This window comes from Glycine max, chromosome 13 (genome assembly GCF_000004515.6).
Source record: "Glycine max cultivar Williams 82 chromosome 13, Glycine_max_v4.0, whole genome shotgun sequence".
Lineage (NCBI taxonomy): Eukaryota > Viridiplantae > Streptophyta > Magnoliopsida > Fabales > Fabaceae > Glycine > Glycine max.
Window position 1 is genome coordinate 21,703,139 of NC_038249.2, and position 27,952 is coordinate 21,731,090.

General features: G+C 31.6%; 6 protein-coding genes across 9 annotated transcripts; 4 read left to right on the forward strand and 2 right to left on the reverse strand.

The window, feature by feature from the left end:
* Window positions 1-2,990: 2,990 nt before the first annotated feature.
* LOC100790266 (probable flavin-containing monooxygenase 1) lies at window positions 2,991-8,150 on the forward strand. The gene is made up of 5 exons (XM_003541269.5): window positions 2,991-3,516; window positions 4,348-4,588; window positions 6,586-6,764; window positions 6,898-7,247; window positions 7,489-8,150. Exons 1-5 carry the CDS (start codon window positions 3,076-3,078, stop codon window positions 7,829-7,831), a joined length of 1,554 nt encoding a protein of 517 aa, XP_003541317.1. The 5' UTR covers window positions 2,991-3,075; the 3' UTR covers window positions 7,832-8,150.
* LOC100306216 (thioredoxin superfamily protein) lies at window positions 8,093-10,290 on the reverse strand. Its single transcript, NM_001248612.2, has 4 exons — window positions 9,944-10,290; window positions 9,705-9,842; window positions 8,714-8,803; window positions 8,093-8,622 (listed from the first exon to the last, which is right to left on the reverse strand). Exons 1-4 carry the CDS (start codon window positions 10,139-10,141, stop codon window positions 8,404-8,406), a joined length of 645 nt encoding a protein of 214 aa, NP_001235541.2. The 5' UTR covers window positions 10,142-10,290; the 3' UTR covers window positions 8,093-8,403.
* Window positions 10,291-10,807: 517 nt separating this feature from the next.
* On the forward strand, window positions 10,808-11,552 carry LOC100807395 (uncharacterized). 2 transcript variants are annotated; one of them, XM_014765440.3, is made up of 2 exons: window positions 10,808-11,087; window positions 11,200-11,552. In XM_014765440.3, the coding sequence occupies exons 1-2, from the start codon at window positions 10,963-10,965 to the stop codon at window positions 11,327-11,329; spliced, it is 255 nt and encodes an 84-aa protein (XP_014620926.1). In that variant the 5' UTR covers window positions 10,808-10,962; the 3' UTR covers window positions 11,330-11,552. The 2 variants fall into 2 exon arrangements, with proteins under 2 accessions (XP_014620926.1, XP_003542377.1); XM_003542329.5 differs by having other exon boundaries at window positions 10,891-11,081.
* A 1,162-nt stretch (window positions 11,553-12,714) lies between these two features.
* On the reverse strand, window positions 12,715-16,573 carry LOC100807931 (2Fe-2S ferredoxin). 2 transcript variants are annotated; one of them, XM_006593899.4, is made up of 8 exons: window positions 16,441-16,573; window positions 16,228-16,313; window positions 16,053-16,120; window positions 14,976-15,091; window positions 13,810-13,916; window positions 13,335-13,384; window positions 13,144-13,226; window positions 12,715-13,047 (listed from the first exon to the last, which is right to left on the reverse strand). In XM_006593899.4, exons 2-8 carry the CDS (start codon window positions 16,286-16,288, stop codon window positions 12,933-12,935), a joined length of 600 nt encoding a protein of 199 aa, XP_006593962.1. In that variant the 5' UTR covers window positions 16,289-16,313; window positions 16,441-16,573; the 3' UTR covers window positions 12,715-12,932. The 2 variants fall into 2 exon arrangements, with proteins under 2 accessions (XP_006593962.1, XP_040863975.1); XM_041008041.1 differs by having other exon boundaries at window positions 16,228-16,558.
* Window positions 16,574-18,945: 2,372 nt separating this feature from the next.
* On the forward strand, window positions 18,946-21,078 carry LOC100527760 (auxin-responsive protein). 2 transcript variants are annotated; one of them, XM_041007777.1, is made up of 3 exons: window positions 18,946-19,175; window positions 19,624-20,121; window positions 20,740-21,078. In XM_041007777.1, exons 2-3 carry the CDS (start codon window positions 19,677-19,679, stop codon window positions 20,760-20,762), a joined length of 468 nt encoding a protein of 155 aa, XP_040863711.1. In that variant the 5' UTR covers window positions 18,946-19,175; window positions 19,624-19,676; the 3' UTR covers window positions 20,763-21,078. The 2 variants fall into 2 exon arrangements, with proteins under 2 accessions (XP_040863711.1, NP_001236981.2); NM_001250052.3 differs by having other exon boundaries at window positions 20,759-21,039.
* Window positions 21,079-25,109: 4,031 nt separating this feature from the next.
* Window positions 25,110-25,901, forward strand: LOC102669420 (ribosomal RNA small subunit methyltransferase NEP1). Its single transcript, XM_006595285.1, has 5 exons — window positions 25,110-25,113; window positions 25,210-25,320; window positions 25,412-25,494; window positions 25,585-25,642; window positions 25,822-25,901. The coding sequence occupies exons 1-5, from the start codon at window positions 25,110-25,112 to the stop codon at window positions 25,899-25,901; spliced, it is 336 nt and encodes a 111-aa protein (XP_006595348.1).
* Window positions 25,902-27,952: the final 2,051 nt, after the last annotated feature.

The window sequence follows — 27,952 nt, forward strand, 5'->3', positions numbered from 1 at the left end:
CAGTACGCACGCGACGCAAGCACTGCTTTGGGTTGACTTCATCGCTATAAATGAACTGTTTGATAGCTAAAAGTCCCTAAACTTGAACTCGAGATGAATGTTTTGCATGGTCAACAGAAAAGAAAACTACTTCCCTTCATACCCATTGTTTTTATTAAATTATTATTTATAGTATGTACGTTTTTTTTTTTACTATCAGCAAACATAGATATTTATTTATGAAGGTAATAAACAATGTTACCAAGATGTTGCACCCTACACTGTCACAAATGAGCATGTCCCTTCTCGTTACTCCTGTTAATTCCCGCAGTTTATTAGCTGGCCAGCTAAGGTAAATAGCCATCACAATTCACAAACACTTTAAGCATATCAGCTTGTTAGAATACCATTTGAAGAAAGAGAAGTGAAACTTTTTCACAAAAGATTCCAACCAAAGCCAAGATTTGAATTTAATTAATTCAAAATAGTCAAGATCCAAATGTTGTTTGCGAAAAATAATATTATTTCTATGACACCATATAACCCACACCGCTGCTTCCCATACCAATTTCCAGATCTTATTCTTACGAGTCCCTAACCTGCTGCACTCATGGGTCAGGAAGTGCCGGATAGCAGAACAAATGCCCAACCATCTATAGCATGCATTCCACACATCTATGACAAATTTACATGTAAACAAGGAATGTTCCAACGTCTTATTTTCTATTTTACAAAATGAACACAAAGCTGCTTCCCCTTGAATTGTTATACCTTGCTTGTTTAAATTATCCACTGTCGGAAGTCTATCCAACCACATTCTCCATATGAAAAGCAAGACATTTTTTTGGAATAAAGAGCTTCCAAAGATGTTTATAGAAAAACTTTTCAACAGAATTTGGATCATAAGCGACAATATATATTATAAGTCGAATTGATCTAGAAAAATTCTGTTGAAGATTGCATAATCAATTAGTTTTTTCGTCTATTTCAATATGGCATATTATCATTTTCTTAAATGAATTTGCCAAATTGGAAATTAGCGAGAGGAGACTGTATAATCAAGATTCCGTAGCACTTGGCAAAAAAAGAATTACAAGATTTGCAAGAAATATATATTTTAATTCCCAAAGAGCTAAAAAAGTTACAATGAAGTTGATTAATAGTTGAAGTGTACAAAATGTAAAACACCCGAGGTGTTCTCTATGTGGCCGTGTTGGTTGGTTCTAGCAATTTTATTCGTGTTTGGACTTTTTTTTTTTAATATATGTAGTCATTAATGCAAGGGAGTCATAGTCTTATTGTTCACATTCTGATTCTGATATCCACGTATGATCTATGTTCCTCATATAATTAATGCTTTAACTTTTGAAATCAATAACTTCCTTCAAGTTAAAATTTCTGAATCAGTAGGTCTAAATGTAATATATATAGTTGAAGAATGGTTTCAATTACATAGATCCCTTTTAGGGTTGAGACACTAACATGAGTTTCAATACACCACTTAAAAAATCTGCACTTCACGGCATTTTTTTTAAGCAACAGAAATTCTTTCCATTGATATAATTAATATATTTTTTAACCCTATGGTTTATAAAGAAAAAGAAACTGACTTATTCTGAATTCAACTAAAAAATGATAAAAAATTATTTCTATCAATAAAAAATTACGTCAAAAGGGAATTACATCAAAAGTATACTCAACATAGAACTTCTAGCCAAGGAATGACACTACTAAATTAACTTATTTTCTACAATTGAATACAGAAAGAAGGAAATTAAATGATCTCAGGATCTCTCTATTTGGTTAAGAATCCTTCCACACTAAAAAAATATCTTCCTTGTTATCATGAATTTGATTCACTATCATCTTGGAATCTGATTCAATTATCACGTTATGATAATTTGCACCTCACGGTACTTTATGTTCAAGAATATTTAACTTAGAGGGGTATGCGTTTCACTTTCTATTAGAATTACCTCATAATTATGCTCAAATATTAATAACATAATCGTGACTTACTCGTATACCAGTGTTATAAATAGTGTTTCCATATTAGCAAATAGACTTTATATCCTGGATATGGTAGATATACACTGATTCAGATATATTTTTGTAAGTTTTCACGATCACCTCCTTATTCGCGCGTCTTCATAATAACCCTTATAAGCTGAATTCAGTTTGAGAAGTATCATTACATCACCTCAGATTTCTCTTAATCTTCCAAACATTTTCCATGGCACATAGGCTCCATTGCTTACTTGTTACTAGTTACTTGTTCAACAAAGTGAATTTTATTCAGAAAGACCTATTAAAATAGTAAATAGCTAGCCAATATAGAAATAGCAAGGCATTTAATTAAAAATGGATAAAATTGTTCCAGACTCCAGAGTACCGATTTTTCATGCTATATTTACACCCTTTATTATAAAAAAGGCGAGTTTAGGAATAAAATTGTTTTCTTGTAATGATCTAATTTTTCAAATGAAATAGAAAGAGAAAAGAGATTAAAGAAGATGATTGATATAATATAGAAAGAAACAGAGAAAAAAATAATATTACTTAATTTTATTATACGAACACGTAATCTCTGTTCACACTCTATTTTGCACATTCATCTGGCATTACTTTCCTCCTTTTTTTTTTATCATATTTATCATCTTATCTTTCTCTTAACCGCAATTTCTCTCGTTTTACATCTCTTTTAGCATACACTTTCAAGAATGAAAAAAAAAAGTTTTTTTGTATGAATAATGATCTATTACAAATATTCTACGGATAAAAAAGCCCACCAATTTGAGTATAAACTTTTTTGAAATATTCAAATATTTACAACATACCCCTTATTATATTTACATTTTTTTAATGTGTCAACCATGCATGCATTTTTCTTCATTTTGTTTTTCGTCATTATTTACTGTAAAAGTCTACCTCTTATGATGTCACAATTGACGACTGCTGCAGCTCGAGGCATCTATATATACCGGTCTAACCCTCTCATTTTGATTGCACACACTCATCAATCATCATACACACACACACACACTCGTTGCATAATCAAACACCTTCAACTTGCTCTCACTTTCTCAACACCAAAAAATGGCAAACCGTGCCGAAAACCATCCCATATTGGTTTCAAAAATCGGCATCCTAGGAGCTGGAGTAAGCGGCATAGCAGCTGCAAAACAGCTATCACACCACAACCCTATTGTTTTTGAGGCCTCAGATTCCATTGGTGGAGTTTGGAGTCATTGCTCCTATAACTCCACTAAGCTTCAGTCTCATCGTCGTGATTATGAATTCACTGATTTTCCTTGGCCTCAAAGAGACAATCCTGATTTTCCTACCCATTTGGAGATACTCAATTATTTGCACTCTTATGCTAAGCACTTTGATGTGCTCAAGAACATAAGGTTCAACTCCAAGGTGGTGGAAATCCGCTACACAGGCAACCGGGAAGTTACCTGCTCTGGAAGCCTACTTCCCGGTTTGCCTGTGTGGGAAGTTGCTGTGCAGACCAATCACTCAGACACCATTCAGGTCTTCATAACTCAACTAACTACCTTCAAACTCTTTGGTGCCTATATATACCTAGGGTTTCAGAAATTTTTAAAAACATATTCCCACAAACAATTCTAATTAAGTTACTCTTCAAAAGTAAAGCGATTAATTGTTTTTAATTAAAAATGAGAAATTGTTCTCACCTGTTTTGGGCCCTTTCTTTATTGAAAAATTAGTTTCATAATATTGTTTTGAAATAATTTTTTATATAGTATTAATTATTTAATAAAAAAAGATTTGTAATGTTTTTTTTATTGATTGTATGAAGCTGCTGAGCTATCAATGACTTTTTGTTTATCCCCTTATATGACTGATAAGCTGACATGAATATAATTTGAGAAATTACTACCTTACCTCCATCATACCAAATATTTATTTATTACAAATTTCCCTATTATATATACTTAAATTAATCAACATGCATAAAAATATTTCTTTATAAATAACTGCATTTTAAACATAATTCGATCACTAAACTTTTATATATCACAACTGTTAGTCTTAACATTTTTTATAATTAATAGAAGTATCTAATTGTTTGTATATGAATAATAGATAATTATTGATTACAGATATATTAGTATTATATACTTGTAGAGCAGAAATTTTTACTCAAAAAAAGAATTTTATTTTGATCAACTGTTCAAAAGGGAAATAATAAGTAAATATTTTTATAACCTATCATAATTAATAAAGGTTAATTCCAAATAACGTATATGAACTTACTACGTACGTACGTTCAATTTGAGTGCATGAGTAGTGGTGCACCAGCTGATGATTATTTCCGTAATCCAATATTAATTATTTCAGTGGTATGGCTTCGAGTTGGTTGTGGTTTGCGTTGGAAAATATGGGGACATAGCGAGGATTCCAACGTTTCCACAGAAGAAAGGGGCAGAGGTATTCAAGGGAAAGGTGATGCATACGCTAGATTACTGTAAACTTGACCAGGAAGCTGCTACTCAACTTCTCAAAGGGAAAAAGGTTGTGGTCGTAGGTTTCAAAAAGTCAGGTCTTGATTTAGCCATGGAATGTGCCCAGGCAAACCAAGGTAATAATAATCCACTCTCACGTACGTAATTCGTTTACTAATTTATAATTTATATATTGCTTTTAATCATACAGCTAGAGTAACTCAGAATAAAATTAATTCAAATAGTTGCTGTTTTAATTTTGAAAACAAAAAATGCTGTTTGTGAAAAACATTCTGTAAAAGTTGCAGAAACTAATGATTGGTTGAATGTATCTGAAATAGTACTATGAATCTTTTTGCGAAACAAGATGTGAAGTATAAAATGAAAAATTATTATCTTTTATGAATTGCTTATTTATTGTTTAAATTTTTGTTCCCCCTCAAATTATGATCGGTTAAGAAATATTTATAATAGAAATTTCCAAGCAAAATAATATTATTATTTGAAAATTAATTTTTCTTTGACCACCTAGCTACTGTTATTTTATTTTATATTGTGGTTCTTTTTTAAAAGATTTTTTTATGAACTACTTATTTATAATTGTTTAAATTTTTGTTCCCCTCAAATTATGATTGGTTAAGAAATAATTGTAATAAAGATGTACAAGCCAAATAATATTATTATATGAAAATTACTTTTTGCTTGATCACGTAATGGTATTTTATTATATGTTATGGTTCTTTTTTAAAAGAATAAATATATGTAAAAACACATTGCTGATGAATCAATGTGAAAGCAATTATTTTAGAGCTGTATTATTCATATAACAACCCATATAGTAACATTTTGTACAATAATATTTTTTTTATGTTTATTTATTTCCATCGCATCATTTATGTTATCTCATGTTTCTCTCACTTAATTGTATAATTACTGTACAAGTAACACCTCTCGTTATTTTTGTGCATGTGTATAACTCGATTTTCTTGTGCACATCTTCTAACTTATTTCCTGTTTTGGCTTGTCATAAAGGTTGCGTTCAATGGCCCCAATTGAACATGTTGCCTTTATTTGTCATCTGTCACTCATGTGCTGTGGAAAATACACAATTTTTTCTCTCTCTCTCTAGAAGCTCATTTTCATATTCGGACTATTGCTTGTTGTTTTCCGTTCTCTCTCTTTTATTTTTTCTATCAAAATGTCATTTTCAGTTCTTGTAGTGCTTATATAGCCATATAGGCACATACCAACGGTGACGACATTAATTTTCAATAGATTTTTTGGTTGGTGTCTAATTAATTGTTATTGGTTTTTATTGAATGTTAATACTAAGTTGGCGCTTTATTTTCCAAGTCTACTTGCATGGTTTGAGTGCACACTACTGTTCTTTTTATTTTATGTATCAAGGTGTTTTGACTTGCGTACTGTTCTTTTCATTTTATTTAATATTTAATATAATAATAATAATTGACGTGAAGCTGATATGGGACGAATTTATAGGTCACAGAAGTCATATAAAATAGAATTCCACACATCAGTTTTGACTTTCATAGTTTCATAAATGTTTGGAATGCCTTTCAACGACGGATTCCAACCTTCATCTTCACCTACAGACATGAAAGCGAGCCACGTGTGACAGTTTTATACCATCATATGAAAAGTCCACTGAAATTTCAACACCTCATGCCATCGACCAATCACTAGAATAAGTAATTAAAAATTGTAGATTCTCTTTTATTTTTCCTTATAAGTAACAAGAAACTTCTTTTTCCCTTTTATTTTTATTTGGATTTGGTTGTCTCATCGTTTTTCATCCTGTTACAAAAAAGACATAAACATAATTATAATATCACATACTATTATTTTGTGTGGTATTTAATAATTTTAATATTATATATTTATTTCTTATAATAACATTCAATTAAGAGAATCTTCCAAAAAAAAATATTAATTAAGAGTTATGGGTAACCTGTAGGGCCTAAGTTCTAAATGCAAATTAAAAGGCAAGGATTATATAAGTAATTACATCATTTTTACTATGCGTATATTGCAGTGTTGTACAATCACATCTCTTCTTTTACTGTTTCTTAAATTTCAACATGCATAAGAAAGTTGTTGGTGTCTTGTTCTGAAGGACCTGAAGGACAACCTTGCACCATGGTTGTAAGGACTTTGCATTGGACAGTTCCCCATTACTGGATTTGGGGATTGCCTTTTTTCTTGTTCTTCTCAACAAGATCTTCCCAGTTTATCCACGAAAGACCAAACCAGGGCTTACTCAGAACCCTTCTATGCCTCATGTGTTCCCCACTGGTACATTACCTTAAACGTTTTTCACTTCCTGAATCACATAATACATATAGGGTTCTAAATAAATGTTATGGTTGTTACAAGGATTGCTAAATTCTAAAGCTTTGTTGTTATGTTATGCAATGAGCTATTACAGAGGCGTGGAATTTCAAAGTTTATTGAGTCCTACCTTCTATGGAAACTTCCATTGGAGAAGTATGGGTTAAAACCAGAACACCCCTTTGTGGAAGATTATGCATCTTGTCAAATGGCCATCATGCCAGAAAATTTCTTCTCCGAGGCTGAAAAGGGCCAAATTGTCTTTAAGAAGGCATCAAAGTGGTGGTTCTGGAATGGAGGGATTGAATTTGAAGACAACACTAAGCTGAATGCTGATGTAGTTGTTCTCGCAACTGGTTTTGATGGAAAGAAAAAGCTCAAAACCATTTTACCTGAGCCTTTTAGTAGCCTGTTGGAGTACCCTTCTGGTATTATGCCTTTATACAGGTGAGAAGGACTCTTCAATTCATTATGCTTGCTTCCATAAAAAAATATGTGAAGAGAAATAATACAAAAGTTTGTGGGTTTTACTTCTTATTTAATGAACTTCAATACAGTTACACTCAATTTTGTAGTTTCTAATAAACTTTAACTAATAATAGAGTGTGTTAAAAAAATTGTTAGAGAATGTACTGCTATCACTTGTCATATGTGAGAACTAACAGCTGATTCATGCTAATCATGACAGGGGAACTATCCATCCATTGATTCCAAACATGGCCTTTGTGGGTTTTGTTGAGAGTGTCTCAAATCTTCACTCGTCAGAGCTACGCTCCATGTGGCTTTCTGGACTGGTAGATGACAAATTCAAGCTCCCAAGTGTTGAGAGCATGCTTTCACAAACACATAAGGAGATAGAAGTGATGAAAAGGTCAACTAGGTTCTATAAGAGGCACTGCATTTCAACTTATAGCATCAACCATAGTGATGAAATTTGTAAAGATTTGGGGTGGAGTTCCTGGAGGAAGAAGAACTGGATATCCGAGGTATTTGGACCCTATAGTATTGAAGAATATGCCAAGGAAGATTGAATATGCTTACAACCATTCTCTTAGTGACTACATAAATAGTAGTAGAATAATAAGAAAAAATAACTGTTTGTTCTCTAAGAAAGAATTGTCTAAGTAGTTAAAAATGCGGGATGAAAAATTTAAGGATAAGTTTCATATGAGAATGGTGGGCTAAAGTTTAGATGCTCAAGAGTCACGTTCCATACATGTAGTTAACTCCTTCAAGGTTACAGCAATGTTGTTCAAATAAATCATATGTTTTGCTGAACCTTGTTTCAAATAGCAAATTCCAATGATATAGAAATTATAATGGATGGTCACTTTGTCAATTGAAGCTAAACTTACAATGTGCAAAAGATACAGATATAATCTGATTGTATTTGTGGCAAATGAAGGCATTATTCCATCCGGAGAGGTTATAAATGTTTGCTCTCTATAGGAGAATACATATCATCACCCCCATGTGAATGTGATCAAAGGCTCCAAAATCAGCTACATAATTACAGTGGTTACAAACTTACAATTCATAGTTACATACTTGTCTGACTCTGAATCAGGCCAGCTAAGATAGCCAACAAAAGAATCAGAATGTCTCAAAGACTCTGAAGTATTTTCAGGGTCTCACCAATATGCTTTTCTGGTTGGAACTGATTGTTGTAGACGAGCTGAACCACCCCATTTTTGTCAAGAACATAAGTCTCTCTTCCAGGCAATGATCCAAAGAAATCACCTGGCACTCCCCATTCTTTCCTCACCTTGTTACCCTCATCACTCAACAAAGTAAATGGAAGTTTGTACTTGCTGGCAAATGCCTACATTCCATGAAATGCATTCAGCGTAAGAATAGTATGGTTAGTTTAAAAAAAAAAAGAAGAAAGAAACAGTGAAACCATTGAATTTTACCTTGTGAGAGGCAGCATCATCACCACTTATCCCAACAACCACCGCTCCTGCTTTCTTGAACTTCTCATATGAATCCCTGAAAGCGCAAGCCTGCAATAAAATAGTAAAATAGCCACCATGACTGTATCAATGGTACAATAGCAATGATTTATTGTGTTCTTGCATATATTCTACCACCACCAGCACAGTATAATCATTCATGTTTCGTAAACAACTCCATAGAGGTTTTGAGCCTAATCTGACTAATTAAGCTAATGCGCTGTGACTAAAACCCAATAACTAAGCCTCAAAAGGCATATATCAAGAACCTTCTAGCAGTAGATGAACCTCGATAGGGATACAAAGTACAAAATCATGGCCAGAAATCCATTAGAGGTAGTGATTTTGGTAGGTTTTGTCCAAGGGGGGCATTTACCAAATCAAGAATAGTATAAATAAACCTAATAAGGTTGAGGTACTCTAACTTTTACCCTCCATTTGTGTCATGTTGGAGTTCTTGCAAGTACAACACCGAAGTTCAACTTGTGAGCGAGAATCCGTGGAGATTCTGCTAGAATATTTCACTTCCGAAGACTGGTGGTCAACAAAACCAAAACCCTTCTCTCCCCTTCCTTTTCAAAAGAACAAGAATTCCTTCCTATATCATATAAAGGTTCAATTACTCATGTAAAGGTTCAATTACAAAAAGTTTCCTTTTTAGTTTCTATATACTTAAAAGCATCTCCTCATAGGGACTAAAAGGAGATGTTTTTAAGTATAGGAAATAAAAGACAGTTTCTGTAACTACAGGGACCAAATGATAAATAAACCTCGAATAAATCTTAGCATATGAAGTCTGAAACATGTAATTAAACAGATCTATTGCCTTTTGTTAATATGCTCCATAAATAGTCCACTATACACTGTTGAATTATAAATTTGGAAAATGTTTGGAGCTACAAAACTTGAAAATTTGGCATCTCCACTCTGAAAGACATTGTGGTGTATTTACCTGTTTGGTACAGCCAGGGGTCTCATCAGCAGGGTAGAAATACACAACTACTGGTTTTCCTTTGAAGTTGGAGAGGCTAACATTCTTCCCGTTCTGATCTTTTAGCGTAAAATTCGGTGGCTTTGAACCTTTAGTCACCTGTCAAGGAATATATAAAAGGAAAAAAGAGAAAGCTGATGGGTTGTAAGAACTAGGAAGCTAAAAGAGACACAGAAAGTTGATGATAAGCAGGAATGTACCTTGGCGAAAATGGAGCCTTTGAGTGAAGAAGAAGAAGAGGGAATTGTGGAAAAGGAAGAATGAGATAGCTTGAGGCCAAAAAATTGAGAATTTGATGGCGCGGAAGGAAGTGGGAGGTTTTGGGAAGATGGGTAGTTGAGAGAGTGAGTGCGAAGCAAAGTGGGAACACAATGGTTTGGGACAGTGAGGGAAGCCATTGGTCAGAAACGAAATGGGAAGATGATTCTTGTGCTTGGAGTTAAGATGGAGAGAGATAAGGGAAATCGCTAATGGCTGCTGAACCAAAGATACAGAGAGGATTGCCTTTCGTGGACAAATTCTGACCCCATCCACTCTCTCTTTTTAACTCTAACGGTTTAACCTTCCATTTTTCACTCTTGGATCTCATGTTATTATATAAAATTCAATATTTTTTTTTTCTTTTTTCTTCTCCTATTTTGGGTTCTTGGGTCATTCTTCTGAGTTTTATAATAAATCCTATTTAAATATATTTTATTAAGAGACATTAAAAAAATTTAAAATGTGGGCAATTGAGAGTTTTTGAAGAAAATCCAACCTTTGAAAATGTTCAAAACACGTATAAAAACAGATGTCGTGAAACGAAATTTTTTAACTCAAGAACTTTCATTATAAATGTTCTAAAGTCCTTATTAATTCCGTACCATTAGTGTAAAAAAAGCTACGAGTGAATAACTTTCTTTAATGATTAAGTAAAATTATTTTATATTATTGGGGTATAATATTTTATTTTTTAATGTCTTAATTTTTTATCATTTCTTTTATTGTTTTTTAATATTATTAATTATTATTTAAAAAATCTGTCTGGACATAAAAGCGCGCATATATTCATAAATAAACGGTTAATAAATGATCTAATCATGCATATTTTTATTTTGATGGTTACAAATTTAACCAGGGTACACGTTTGTGACGGCGTCGTTTAGATGCGGCGATTACTAAATACAAAGAAAAATGAAAAGGGGATATTAAATCGGCATAACTGTTGCATTTTGTATCGATGGCTAGTGCTGTCAGTAAGGTTTCCGGCGACCTGAAGTCGTCGAGTTTCGATCGTGTCAGAGAAGCACCGCCGCCGCCTCCTGATTCCTCCCTTCTTTTGGCTACCAGACCTCCCAGGCATCTGTCTCTTTCTCTTTCTGCTTCGTTCCTAACCTTACCTTATATCACTTCATTGTTCCTTTATATTAGGGTTTTGATTCTTAACTTGCCATAATTAATTGTAATTTTGTTACAGACAAGCGGTGTCATACTGGACATGCTCAAAGCTTTGTGCATTTTGTTTTGTTGCTGGAGCGGTTTTCGGTTACTCGCTCAGGGGACGAGTTAAGCGCTGGGCTTCCAAGATGCTCAAGAAGCTCAGCTGAAACTAACATAATTCAATGATTCTCGTTAAAGGTAGTCATTTGGTTTGGTTAGACTTCACCTTCATAGATTACATGTAAAACAATGATATCAATTTTGTGAAATTTTTAGACGCTCCGTCATTGTGCTTCATACGGCTCACAATTAGTTACTTACACAAAAGCCTTGTTAGTTTCGCGACTTGTTTCAAGCCATTTGGCACAATGTCACCACTTGTTATGCTTTTTTCTTTTTTCTTTCAGTTTATCATTTACTACTGCTCAACGTGTTTTTACAATCAATCTTATGATTTCCTACAAGATCACTTTTGGCAACGGATTTAGATGGCGAAAAATTTATAACCTTAATCATTATTTTTCCAATTATTAGCAGACTAGCATAGGTGTTACGGTTTTTCAACTTCATTTTACTCAGTTTGCTATTACTTCATATGTGAACTATGATCACATGGTGTTCTCAGGCATTCCTGGTCAGGGATGATGAATTTTATTCATTTAAATGGATAGTTAGTTTCTGATTTCTGGTATTTTGTGCTGAGTTGAGAGGGTTTGATTGATAATACCTTGCGTTGGTTTAGAAAATGCTGTTCTCAGGCATTCCTGGTCAAGGATTATGAATTGTATTCATTAAAATGTAGAGTTTCTGATATTTTGTGTTGAGTCGAGAGCGTTTGATTGAGACCTTGCTTTGGTTTAGAAAATCGGTTCAGTATCCCCAGCAATCTATAAGTCCAAACTGCTTCTTGCTTCAAGACCCCCTCTTCTCCTGTCTAGATAGCCTTGTCAAGTTAAGTTGTTGTACCATTTTCGTTGTACCCACATATTTTCCTGTTTTTTTTTTCTTTTTTTTATTTCCATTTTTAGTTGATATATCTTATATTTTCACTCAATTATAATAATATCATTTTTTTCATGTTATTTTTATTTAGAAGACTAACGAAAGAACAAAAAGGTAGAAACAAACCAGCAAAAATACCTTTATATTTTCTTTTATATTCAATATCCTTGAGACAGTTTCCCCAGCATTTCTCCTTTTAGGCATCTTTTCCAAGGATCTCAAACGACTCGTAATGAAAGGATACACAAGGCAACATTTACGAGAAAACGAGCAACTACATAATTAATTACAAATGATAATATTTACCGATTAATTTTACTTGAGTTTTTGTTAGAAATTACTTGAAATAAAATCTGACCGTGATAGACAAATGTAAAACATAAATAGCGAAATCGGGTAGCAACTTAACATACACAGGAAAACTACCTTCGGTTTGATTTGGATCAATACTCTCGAATCCAAGAAGGCCCAAATAATCTTGTCCTCCATTCTGCCTTTCATATATTTATATTTTTTGGACGTGTTTGTTCACGTTATTGGTTCAAGAATATAAAACAGTACAAGTAATTTATTGACACGCAAAAATGTAGCCCGTCGAAAATTACAACATGATCGATCTCTCTCTAAATTGATATATAGAGGTGCTCCGTGAACACGGACAATACAAAAATAATGCCTATGATATGATCAATAAATGCCGATTTATCTAAATCGGTGAGGGTACAAAACTGAAAGCAACACTCTTTGCATTGAACCAAAACAAATGAGTCAGTGTGGTTTCGGCACATAACCATCAACAGCGAAGTTCCGAGTGGCAGCAGGAATAGCTAAACGAATTCCATCAAGTTCGGGTTTAGCAATCACTTGGCAACCCAGACGTGATCTGCATAGTTCCCAAAATTAGTCAATGCTTAATTTGAGGCGGACAAAAACGGAAAACGAAAATTTCAAATCCCAAGTTCATAGATAGGAAACTCACGTTTCAGTAAGCCCAAAAGCTAGATCCAACATGTCATTTTCCTCATCAGTTGGATCTTCCAATTTATTGTATTGTTCTACGTCCTGCACAAATGATTCGACCCTCTTGTAAGTGGAAAACGGTATTTCAAAAAACATAAAATTAATTTCAAGCAACATTTCACTACATAGATCAGATCACTCGTGATGTACCATGACTATAACATGGCAAGTTGAACACGCAAGCGAGCCTTCACATGCTCCTGCAATAACATCAAGTAAGAAATCAGCTTAGGCAAAAGGACAAGTAAGCTAAATTGAAATATTATGAGGCACACGATAAGGGTCAGCATATCCATCATAAGCAAAGGAGGAGATAATGTTCTTCTCAAGTGAACTTGTCTCTAAAGTAGGCAAGTAAAAGTGTAGTGAGTCTAAACCTATTAGAAACAGTCTCATTTTTGGCGAGCTTTTTCCAAAGTAAAGGCAGACTATCAAAATGAAAAGTAATTCTAGCAAAACTAAAAAAACTAAAAAAATAAAAATTAACCCAACAGGTGGGGTGGCTAGATGGATCAAATATGACCAACTGGCTATCTCAAACATTTAAAAGAGAAAAAAAAAAGCAGAATTCAGAAGACCGAAATCTTGAGGTGAAATAATAGAATTATAAAATCAAAGCTCTTGCCTTCTAGTTCAATGTCATTTTCATGAGCAGCTTCTAACATAGACATTCCAACAGGGACTTTGATATGCTTCTCCTCACCATCCTTATCAATAAAAGTTACAGATATCCTGCATAATGTTGCCTCAAAAAGTAAGGAGCGGAATGATGCACTATTGCCATCTAGTAAAATATACGAGCAAAGTACAACAGTCGTTGTGCATTCTGTCTCAAGGGATATGAATTTAGGTTAGTATTTAATAAGCAGGTGGATTATTGCCATCTTATATGAGATTTGAATTGTGAAAATTTTCAAGGAAATGTGACCTACTGCAACAACTGAGGCTTAAAGATTTTGCTATTCTTGCCATTTTGGTTGAAGTATCAGAATCAAAGATTTTGCTATTCTTGCCATTTTGGTTGAAGTATCAGAATCAAGCAGCAACCTAACTTCTGCTTGGATATCATATCATACCCCCATGATAGACAACATGAAATCTTAGTTAGAGAAGAGTGCTAAACCTCAATATTCACATGACATTAACATTCTCTGCATTTTGAAAATGCCTTAAAAAAATTAATCATTAGAAGAAAAATATATACAAGTAAATTTCCAACAAGCTCAAGTACATAATGTCAGTTCTCAAGTCTTCCGTTTTGAGGGGGGGGGGGGGGGGGGCAAAGAGTTTTTGGATGGTTGTGTGGGTGGATGGGGGGGGGGGGGGGGGGGGGATCAAAATATTGCATATGCTGTATGATAACGTAGCGACATAGCAACTGAACTTATAGACTGTACTCTCAACAACCACTTCTCAAGGTAAAAATTAGACAATAAGAAAAAAGGCCACTTTATAACATTGGAGCGTCCTTGTTCAATGACCAAATCATGCTTAGCTAGAAACAAGAAATCAGCAGTTAACAACTAGTCTGCAAAGTGTTGCCTGTCAAAATATAACATCAACACTAAGAAAATTACAAAATTTTGCATGGGTGTTTTATACTGAATGTTTTTATTAAGAGCCCATAATCTTAACAAAACAATGGAGAAATGATCTATATATATAATCAACATTCCTGCATCCAAAATTATAACACAAACACAATCAATAGCAAGTTTTGAATGCTATTACATATTTATAAAAGGATCACGTACTCCCAAAAATCTGTCATCTCAAATTAAAAGAACTTACGTTTGTTCTTGTTCACTTCCTTCCTCAGTAGTGTTGTTAGTAGTCATTGTTGAAAGGAAATTATGCTTTTCTATCATGGCTCCCTTGTATAACTTAGTAAAAGAATGCTGTTGAAACTATTTAAAAAAAAACACAAAATAATTAAAATAAAAACAGAGATAAGCATAAATCAAAGCCATAAGAAAGTAAAAATTTAATAAAACAATTTCACCAGTATTCCCAAACTAAATGTACACAGAATTTCTAAAAATTTTGGATTGCACAAACATTTGCCCACATAGTTGCCAATTTGACAAATACTTAGAATGTCAATTATTATAAAACCCTTGGTACTATAATCTCTCCTCACTCCAATCTAGTAACTAAATTGATAGAAAGACTTCCAGATTTCTGGGTTTGGGTTTACTAAATGCTTATTTTGGTCAGTCCAAGAATTCAGAGACAACCAAATCCTTTCTAGAATTACCTATTAAGATCAATATAAGAAACCAATAAGCTCGTACACAAAACCATAATACAATCTTAAATTTATCTACATCTTCAGAATAGTCAGAATCAGAAATAAGAGAAAAACACTGCACAGGTCGGGGTCCATTTTTTTTTCCCAATCCTCTGCTAACCACAAACTTGTTGGCCATTTTAGCTAAAGACTGGAGAGTCCCATGGAAAAGGTTAATGTCATTATCATATCCAATATCTCCAATCTTAAAACTCGACACAAAGGCATCCATATTTAATAGTTATTTCATCAAAAGAAAAGGTCGCATCACACTTCAAACACACGAATACTCACTTTTTCATAAGGCAATATAAGAAAATAAACAAAACTACAGATTACATCCAGATTCTCTTTCAAACAAAGCTAGAAATCAGACTAGTGTCTCCCATGCTAACCATCCACCATCAAGTAAACTTATTTGTTTCTATCTATTGAGATCATAAAAAGCAATACAATGTGGAAATAGCAATCAATAGTTTAATAAAACGATTCAAAACAAATGTAGCCGGTCCATATTCTCAAACTTGACAGAAATTGAATACTTAAATTTTAATTGCAGGAAAAAAAAAAAGACTAACCAGAGGTTGATTGTGATGATATCTTGCGCTTCGAATATATCCTACTCCACGCAAGGATGTACAATTCCCTGTCAAATTAAAATAAAGAAGAAGAAAAATTAGTTGAATATGTTCAATACAATTCATGCTATGAACTATGGGAGGTAGAGAAGAAAATATTAATAAGTAGAAGTACTTGTGCAGAGGTGTTTAACGATCGAAGCTCCGACTCTAGCTACTACTCGGGAATTTAGCATAGTGATTTTAGGGGTTTAAGAAACCCTAAAATGGCAGAAGAAAAAAATAAATTGATATATTTCTAAAAAAATTGTATCCTCACTCCAGAAAAAAAAAAATGCTATTTGATAAATTAGCTCTAGCAGGAGAAGCCAAATGAGGCACCACTCACGATGTTACAAAAGCCGTGGTGGCGAGGAAGAATGTGACCAGAAGAGCCGCAAAGCATGCGAGAAAGATGGGAGAAAGATTTGAGTTGTAAAATCAGCTTCAAAAGCCCAATCTCTCAAAGCCCAAAAGCCCACAACTGACCGCTGACCTATTTAACCAAATAATCTCGACTTAATGTCATTTTTGGTTTTTTTAATAATTTAATTTGGTAAATTAAGTTTTAAAAATTTATTTTAATTTTTAAAATATATCATCTTAGTTTTTTATTTATTAATTTTCCTTTTGAAAGGGTAATTTTCTGTTAACATTGAAATTTAAAAATAATTAATTCAACATAAAAATTGAGAGTATCTTTATTTTAAAAATTAAAAACCATTTAAAATCAGACTCAATTCACCATGGAATAAAAACAAAAGTTGCCCCATTCTCTCTTATCCTTCCACAAATAATTAATAAAAAAACACATTTACTAAAATTTATTTTCGTATGAAACCAGATATGATTTTGGAAGATTTTCTCATCGACGACAACGTCGGAGATTGAGTGTTGGTGGATGCCACAGATCTATTCATGTTACGCCACATGCCACCAAGCTTGACGACAAAACTAGATGGTGAAGTTGAAGCTCGGAGGGTTTGGGAGAGTGGATTGGAAAGGGGAGAACGAGAGTTTTAGAAGAGGAAAGACTGTGTCACGTGGGTTACTCAGAAAAAAGGAAAGGTTTCTAATTCAAAGGTTAACTAAAATTGAAAGAAACATTTTAAAAACTTAAAATAAAACTTTTAAAATATAATGTATTAAAACAAAATAACATGAAATATGATGGATAAAAAGCAACGTTAAGCCAATAATCTTCCATACTAATACATCCTTTCTTTTTGCTGAGGCTTCTACGTTCATGACGTTGCTTAATTTGGTGGGGGGTGTGGAATAAAATAACACATAACAACACTTTCCATACAATTGATAGATAATTAGATATTTTAATTGAAAAAAAGATTAAAATCATGTACGTTCAAAAATAAAAATATAATTAAGCCTGCATATTAATGTTCGTGACAGGGGACTAAAGTCTAAACAACAAGCATTCCTTTGTTCCTTGGTATCATCTTAAACAACCTGGTTTGAGAAAAGAAGGCCAATTAAACTGGACATCTTTAATCATATACTATTATAATAAAAAATATATAGAAATGGAATCACCGACGTATTAAAAAATATATAAAAAAAGCTATAAAAAATATTTAAATCACACTTGCATTTGATAATATAAAAATATATATGCATATATTAATGATTTTAATCCTTTCGTTTCTTTAAAGGAATAAGAAAATTAAATTAAATTTTGATGTAGTGCATTGTAATTAAATTAAAAAAAAAAGTCAATAACACCATGTTTCTTCAAATGGTAAATTTACAACATGTTTGGTTTGGAATCCCATTTTCCATGTGAAAAATTGGAACTGGTGTAACTATTACTTAATTAACACCGTAGAAACAAAATTGATTTACACATGATGTACTGTCACCCCAATTACAGTTAAATTTAGTTTAGATTAGCTAAAATGGCAATTTATCTTTTTTTTTTTTGTTACCTAAGAGGATGAAACATATTACTATTTAATATAACGAAAATTTAAAGTAATAGGATTGGTATGTCCTCTTTTAGAAAAATTAATATTTACAACCTGAATTTTATAGTTTTGAAAGGGGAAAAAACATATACTTTATTTCATAGAAAATAATTTAACATTTTGAACTGAAATTGTTCGCAAGCATTAACTCACCACCTTTGGTTAGACATTTTTTACTATCTTAAACGTTGTTTTTTGCAAATATACATGTAAATACAAATAATATATATATATATATAATATAATATAATATAAATCCAAAAGTTTGTTTTAATAATATCATCTAAACAATAATGAAACATCCAAAAATAAAAAGGTAGCTTATATAGTTATATTATTTAGGTTTAATTATTCATTTGTTCCCTATAATTTCATCATTTGTACATTTTAATTTTTATAATTTTAAAGTGATTTTTTTAGTTTCTATAGTTTACATTTTAATTATTTTGTAGTACCCGTAGTTTGAAAGTAATTTTTTAAATCCTTATAGTCCCTATAGTTTGAAAGTGATTCTTTTAGTCATTATCATTTGTATTTTAATTCTTTTTTAGACCCTATAGTAAAGTGATATTTTTAGTGTCTATAATTTTTATTTTAATTACCTTGTAATCTTTATTAAAAAAATATATAAAAATAATTAGTTACAAATTACTTATAAATTATTAATTATTTTTTTATTACAAATTATCTTACAATAAATTAATTACAAATTATTTATTAATATTTTTATAATTAATTGTAATTGATAATATTACTAAAAAAACACTTTCAAATGATGAGGAATAAAAGGTACAAACTATCTGGACCAGTAATTTATCCTAAAAATGTATCCGGCCGAAACTATATATATATAACAGTTGGGTTGTTTGCATGGGGAAACTGAAAAAACGGATACCCCTAGAGTGGTGCGTCAGGGAACAGAAGAAAAGAAAAAGAAATATACAGCCCAACAACACCAGTTGCCAACACAACTACTGATTTAGTTTTTCCAACCATAGATATAGTTTTTTCCCCTACCAACTCTAGACATTAGTTTCAAATTTGGTTCTGTAAACCTAACATAACATTTCTTACCTCCAACTAATGACCTCTTCTCTATCAGGTATCAATCTCTGCATTCATTTTCTTTTATTTATGTTTGGAATGCCAATTCAATCATCTTCTCCATCAATTATTACTGCTGTTGCTAAATGTCACCTTGGAGTATTATGCAATTGGTAAACTTTATATTCCATTAAGAACATATTTATGAGGAAAGCATGCAGTTTAACTGTATGTGAATATGAAATGATAGAGTATCCGAAGCTCATTAAATCTATACCTTCAATTGGATTTGCTTGTTTTCTTTTTTGTGCTGAGATGATCAATGAATGAATGTTTTCCTTCTGGTTATTGGTCATTGATCTTAAATAGTTAAATCTCAGTCTATATTTTAGTTCTCTTTTTAAAATACTTCTATGCAGCCAGATAATAAAGAAAAACATGACACCTTTTGAAGAATTTAAAACTTGACTTGCTGAATGCTGATTCATGTATTTCTCTGCATTTAGTGTAACATCTGAAGAGACTGCATAGTTTGGGGTTGGATCTGCTGAGTTTATCAATGGAAGATGCTGGAGGTTCCAAATTGCATGGAATTAAGCAGATTGTGAGATTGAAGGAAATGTTTCAGAAGTGGCAAACTGTAACTCTGGGCTCAAAAGATTCCAACAATCATTCTGATGTGACTCATCATCATGGGGTCTTATCACCAATGATTAACAAAAGGCTAACTGATATTGTGTATTGTGACTCTGATGAGGATGGCTGCTACAGCCCTCAACCACCACATGATGTTCCCAAAGGGTACTTAGCCGTCTATGTTGGTCCTCAGCTTCGGAGGTTTATCATTCCCACAAGCTACCTTAGCCACTCTTTGTTCAAGGCGTTGCTGGAAAAGGCTGCAGAGGAATTTGGGTTTGATCAGAGTGGTGGACTCACCATTCCATGTGAAATTGAGACCTTTAAATACCTCTTGAATTGCATAGAGAACCATGATGACAGCTCCAGTAAGTTAATTATGTTACTTTATTATCATTTAGTGTAGTCTGTCTCTTGCAAATGAATTCCAATTAGGCTGAATTATCATGTCAATGTTCCAGTGTGTCACCATCATCAATAATATAGATTAAGCCAAAAAAGCTTATGAAATGCAATTTTTTTAAAATAGTTTTAGAACGGTATAGGTGTGGTTTTGTGAGCATGAATTATTTGGATGGGGAGTGAGGTCTTATCAACTAAGATTAGTTTCATGCCAAAGGCCATCAAGATCACCCTAACCTGTTATTGTGTTTTATGTCCATTTAGCATCTTAATTGACCCAAATTATTTTTGTTTGCTTTCACCATTATCATAATGCTTATAAATGAATTTGCACTTTACCATGGTAGAGGGGGAGAAAAAGAGAGGAAGAATATTTGTCTTGTTGTTTGTTCTTTTCACCTTTTTCCAATAATAATAATTCTACACCATTTTTATTATACCATTCCTACACAGGAACAATAAAACAAGAAAACAACACTCATTAATTCAAAGGCATTCTTTCCATTTTTCTTTTTACAAAACAAGTGTGAAAAATGATGTGCAATGTGGTATTAGTAACCCTTTACTTTTTAACTAACTTTCAGACTCTTGGTGGAATTGCAGCTGAAAATACAGGAACTGTGGAAGAATAACTAATTGCTCTGATCTTTATAGAGTTGCAATCATAGTGCTGGTTTCAAGTGTAAGGGAGGTTTCCTTTGCTTCCATCTTCATTGTTATGATTTCTTACGTGAACAATGATAGAATACCCCAGTTAGAAAGATTTCTGACGCCTTATTTGTTTGTAGAACAGTTGTTAAACATCTATGTACTTTTCATCCAATGTCCTCCTAATACATGTACTTTGCCAACATATTCAAATAGAAAATTTTTGACATTTAATGAACCATTTTCTGCAAGAGGATATGAAAATGTGTGTTTCTTTTTTGGGTTAGAAGTAATTGATTATCAATTGTGTGATTCTCAACCATCATTCTCCTGATTTAGGCTTTGTTCATGCACCTCTAATGTGGTTTCATTATGAGATGCCAAGACTTCCGTATATACATTTTCATACAGCAAAAGTTATTTCTTTTCTTCTTTGAAAGGGAAAATAAAATATATAAATAACATATGAACATCATGTGCTCTTGAATCAAATCCCGTTTTGAGCTGTCCCAGTTCCATTCAGACCATATGCCTATTTATTATTTAATATGTGCAATAATTGAAGTATTCTTGATGTCCTGAAAATAAAGCATCCGTTATTCTCTTTTCTCATCATATGCGCACATGATGGATGGGAGACAACATGAATGTGATTGTTAACAATATCTGATATTTAAATTTTTTTATATTCGTTATTTATATATTTATTGATGATGATGAAGAATCGTGTCCTTGTTTTTCGGCCATGAATGAACAAACATTGTCCTTGTACAACTGCTTCTTGAGTTTCTTGCTTTTCTTTTACTTTTAATGGGCTCACGGTTCTCGATGCTCATGAAATCATGATGGCCCCCCATAACAATTCTTATGGTAGAAAAAGAGCAAATTTTATCCATATAATATAATACTAATATTTTAGTATGTGCTATTTACGTTCTCTTATTTGTTAAATACACTTTTTTTTAATGTAAAATTACTTTATAACATTATTTATTCTTCTCTTTTTCAAACACCATTTCTCGCTCGCCCCATCACTATATAATCTGTCATTTGTGTTTTTACCGCACTCCTCTTGTTTCTCTTATAGAACTTTTTCCAAAAACAAATCATGCAAACTAGAGAATTACAAAACACAAAATTGATCAACCCACTCAATGATTAACATGTCAATACCATCGAAAAGAAAACGAATCTAATTAAAATTTACCACAATATGTTAACTTCTTCCCCACCTTAAATTCCATTCTATGAAGTCTATATATGTAATATGAAACAGGTACGATATGATTCGCATACGAGGATACTTCAATTTTTTTAAAAAAATTAAGAATACAATACGTCTCAGATAAGCTAGTAAAAAAAAAATATATGGATGCAAAATAAAATGCAATTACAATGAGTTTCTGTTACTGCTAAAATGCAGTAATCCCAAAACATCTCACCAGCCCCGCTCCACCACATATAATTACATGAATCTCTCTAATGGTGAAATGAAAAAACAAATTAACAAATGGGAGAAAGTTACATGCACCAGTCCTTGCACCCCAGCATGAGTATGATATCTGCACAAAGAAAACCTGCATACAGCTGAATCCAACAAATTGATATACCAGATTCTAAATTTTCATAATTCAGAAAAGTCACTGCAATTCTTGCTTTCTCGTGCCCAAATAGCGAGAGATGGTCCCTGACAGTGATTTCTTCACACCATAGAATCAAATTAGACATAGGAAACCAGAAAAATATACATTTGACCACTTCTTTACGAACCATTTCAAAACTCCCTCTGTCAACTCTAAAAAAAGATCCTTTGATAGTTGAAATATACTGCCATGACATATTCCACACCAAAACCACTATATACATTATTCGTCTACAGATACATGGCCGCAGACTAGTCTTTTAACAACCACACCATACTAAGAAGCAAGCTTCAGTCACACTTTTCAAAACTGATTTTATCCCAATCCAACTAAAACATAAATACCATATATGAGAGAACCATTCACATTCATAAAAAAGATCGATGTTTAGTACTCTCAATTTGTTTTCGGCAACTATATACTTGAAAGAAATAATATAAATGTTATCCAAAATATTTATTAAACTTGTATAAACATCACTTTTACTGGCATTATGCTTCAATGCACAAACTTTGTTTGCAAGCTCTAGCTCCATAAACCAAAGTTGACATTCTCCCAACAGAAGGTTATTCTTTGGCTTACAACTATATACTCGAAAAAAAATCTTTTCTTTTTCATATAATATTAATTCAAAAGATCTTCCATTTCTGCTCCAAAGCTTCACAGATCAGCCCAAGGCAGTATTTAGCTCTGCAAGCGGATATTCAGAAACTGCATGGGTAATAACACACGTTAATGTAACTTCTATACATGCAAAGTAGTATATATAGAAATCAAACTGGAAATACCAGTAATGTTACAACAAACTTGAAACTGGATACGCAAAAAAGGCTGAAGATGAGAATTTTCTACTTGAAGGTTGCATTTTCATCAATATTAAATATTAATTGGCACAAATGATACGTCCCAAATTTTTTTCTAGATTCTTAATTGTGCAAAATCATTGAATATGTGATTTGATTGAGAACCATAATGATATTGTCATAATCTTATATATTCCAAAATTAAATTGAACCAAAATTAAATAAATTATTTCAATATGATTATTGATATTTAATTAAGTTCTGATATATAAAATTAATACTATATCATGTTCAATATAAAATATTAAAGATTTGTTCATTTTTAAAACGATTTTTTGATATATAAAATAAAAAAAATAAACCAATTATTTCAGTATGATCGTTGATATTTAATTAAATTATGATATATAGAATTAATACTATATCACATTCAATATAAAATATTAAGGGTTCGTCCGATTTTTAAAACAAATTTATGATAGAAAATAAAACAAATCTATACGATATGTTATGACTTTTCCAAACGTTAAAATTATATTTAAAAATTAAACGTTAAACTATATTAAAAAAATTTGATAGAAAAAAAAGCAAATGTTAAAATTATATTTAAAAAATGTGTTTAAATATGAAATTATTTTCTATTTAAATATAAAATGAAAATGTAAAATAAAAAATATCCTCTAATTAGAGCATATATGGAAATATCCTCTAATTAGAAATCTTTCTGGTAAAATATAATATTTTATATATCATTTGATAAATTTTATCAGCAACAAACAAATTATTTTAGTGCATGTTATCTAACTTTTAAAAACATGCAAATTGTACCTTATGTTATTTGAGGTGGCATGACATGCTAAGATAATTATTTTTAACCCCATTTTTTTAATGAATTTTACCCTATGTTTTTTTTTAAAATTTTATTCCTAATTTTTGTAGATAATTAACAGTTAAATGATGAAAGGTAAAATTTTCAATTTTTGAAAAGTTGAAAAGTAAAATACATTTAATTAATTTGTTAGGAATTTGCTAAAAGGTTAAAAAATAGAGAGTAAAAATACAATTAAGTGCGCATATATATATATATATATAAACAATTAAGTCTGTATGTTTCTTCAAGTTTTCGCTTTCTCTACTTTCCTTCATATTCACTATCATTTAAATACTCTCATATCCTAAAAGTGGTGACATTCACTCTCCTAATAACAAGTATCCTTGTTTTTTTTTTTTTTTTTTAATGGAAGGACCAAAACACCTCAACACTGATTAATTAAAAACCACGAGTGAAAACTGTAGAATTTACATCAGCTATGACAAATTAAAATATCATGTATCTACTATATCCTCTTATATTTCTAAATTTTAATATGAATCGAATGGTTTAATAATCTGTAACAGAATATCATAAACCAAATTAAAAATATATGCTTGTCTTAATAATTCAAATATGATTCTAAAATACATCTAATATATAATCTTATGCTTTTAATATTAACTGAAGAATTTACCTTAAATTTACCATCTTATTTTAATCTATCATTAATATCTTTAGTTCTAATTTTAATTTGAATATTTTTTTTAAAAATCATTAGTAATAAAAAATAACAATATATCACAACATAAATTATTTTATTATAAATTTAAAATATATTTTACATGTTAAAAAAATTATCTATTTATTATAAATTATAAATATATAAAATAAATATTTATTTTATACAATATACAGACTAAAATACTACTTATATATAATTTTAAGATTAAAGTATTATGCCAACAAGTTTGAAATCACAAAATTGATCCTAACCAAATTCATAATTTTAAGATTAAAGTATTACTCTGGGAAGCTTTTGTAATATGATGGGTAATTTTCTCTAATCATAATTGTAATATTACTCCATAATACATCCTTTTATTCTTGGTTCTTTCCCTATTTTGAAATATTCAATAATTTTTGTAGCGGAGTTGCTGCAAAAGTTCAGTATCAAATCAAAAGGTGGTCATGGAAAGCTTTTAAGGTTAATTCAAAACCCTGTGACCGATCACTCACCTATCAACTCCTGCAAAGTAGGTGAGTACTATAATAACCATTAGGCATTGCTAAAATGTCAATGTCTTTTGTGAAGATCGAGTTCTTATGTGCTGCCATTGTGCTATTGTAGGTCTTTCTTTTAGCTCACAAAAGACAGTTCAATTAAGGGACTATGTTAGTGATGCTAATTGTAATGAGAACCTTGTATTCGTGGTAAGCTTTCTCAAGCCTTTATGTGCATTGTTCAGACGAGGTTTATTCTGTTATTTCATTAATTAACTTTGATGTTTGACTGTTGTTCAGGTTGGTGCAATGGCTCATGGAAAAATTGATGCTGACTACATTGATGATCTTATATCAGGTTATTCAAATAATTGTGTTTATTTGGTATTCAAGTTCTAATTTGTGGTTACGTTGCTTTTTTCATATGGTATATCTGAGTCGGGAGATAATATAGTTTTTGTGATGCTTATAGTTAATAATGATTGACATGCTTATAGTTCCTGTGATGCTTATAGTTCTCATGATAATTTGATACAGTTTTTGGGTCCCCAACTATTCTTTTGCATCAATTTGCTAACGATAAGCTTTTGGAAGATTTTCAAAGTCTTGCTGTGTAATGAAATAAGACAGAAGACAGTTTAGTTAAAGGAGGGATACAAATGGGTAATTTTAATAAGCCCACATATCAACCTTCTAAATATGAATGACTATATCTTAATTTTGTGGATTTGATTAGTTACAGACCATTTCCTATTGCACTATTTTAAGTTGCCAGTGCATATTTTGCATATCAGAGTATGAGGGTAGAGTTTATAATTCGACATTAGTAGGAAAGTCACAGGATTTTGGACCTGTAATGCAAAATATGATCACATGATGCCTAATATTCTTTAATGGTTCCAAGATGATATTGGTTTATAGATCTTGAACTATGAGAATATTTTTTAAAGATAAGTGAGTCCTTGTCGATTCCTGATTTTAGGAGGGTATTTCGTTGGTTGGATCATATCCTTCCGTTTCTCTTCATTTTTGTGACTGAAGTGTTTTTGTGGTCTTTGTAATGGTTTTCTCATAAGCATGTGTCCAAAATTGGGAAAACGTTTCTTAAAAATCACACATTTTTTTTTCAATCCTTTCATAATCTTGTGATTTGACGTGCCATTGAAGGTGAAACGATAGAAGCGCTTAGAGATCTTTTACTAAAACATTGTAGTTAAAAAGCTTGTTTCCTATGGTTATTGACTCATTGTGAACTTGCATAAATGCTTTGCTTAATTGCCTGAAGCTATCAATTACATGGTCGTTTTCTCTGCTTCTGCTATTATTAATTATTGTCGTTATTGTTAATCTTATCCTAATACTTAGTGTTATAAATTGATTTCTATTTTTCTTTGTTTTTTGTTTTTATAGTTTCAGGTTATCCACTGAGCGCGGGGACTTGTCTTAGGCGGATCTGCATTGCATTAGAGAGAAATTTGAAGATCCAATGAATTTAATTTTTCTTTCATTTTCTATTTGTTAGTACGTTTACTTGCCAAGACGGTGCTTCTTCTATTAGCAACCACCCCTTATTCATTTTTATAAATATTTTATAATTCTCTTAATTCAAAATTGAAAAGTTAACACTTCTTTTTTCTTTTCATCCAAATCCAAAGACATATGTAACATGCTCCGTGTAATATTTGGATTTTTTTTTCTTTTTGAAAGTTTTGACTAGCTGACCCATTTATTACAAAATAAACTAGCTAGTCCTATTTGAAAACTTTTTTTCTTTTCCTGATTGTCGTTGACTGGGCCAATGTTTTGCTTGGGTTGCCTATAATGACATATGCTATTTACATGGCAATAATAACTTTTATTAGCCCAAAGAAAATATTTTTTAATGACTTTGAGAGAATTTTTCTAAGAAAATATTATTTTTCAAATATTACCTTTTAACAAACAAGTGTGGTATTCACGTGTGAGAATTTTCTCAAATTTGATAAACCGTTTGAATACTCTGTCAAAGTAAATGCATATGGTTAGAAATGCTTTTTTGGTATGTGAAAATTGATTAAAAAAAACACAGCTAAGCTTGTGGAGTACTAAAGTGGTCATTAACAATATACACGATTATCTGTTCAATCATGTTACAATATATCAATAGTAATTAAAAAAAAAGTCAAACAATCAAGAGGAAGAAACAACACAAATCACACTGAATCGAGTTTAAAGTTTAAAGTCAAAGTCCTTTTGTTGAGTTGAATCGGATCACAAGCTCAATACTGATACCGAGCTATAGCAGATCAAGTTTAAAAGCCCATATTCAGTTTATTCTTCTAAACTACGACTAAATCCTTAGATTTTTGTCATCAAATTATAAATTAGTTTAAGAAATTTTCACACCAAAAATACGAAAATACAAGGTAACAACAATTTATAAAATGAGAATTAAGGTAATTACAATTTGCATTTGATTTCATGAGTATATTTTCATATCAGCAAGCGATTTTCCTTACAAATACTCTAAAATATGCTTTCACCTCCTCTTCAGTTTTTCTTTTGATTAAGTGGTAGAATAGAGAAACACCCCAATACTATATTGGGCAATGTGTCATCGACATAGTGGTTGCCAGTATAATTAGAGATCCAATTAGAGGATTAGGCATTGACAATAATTTATTATAAT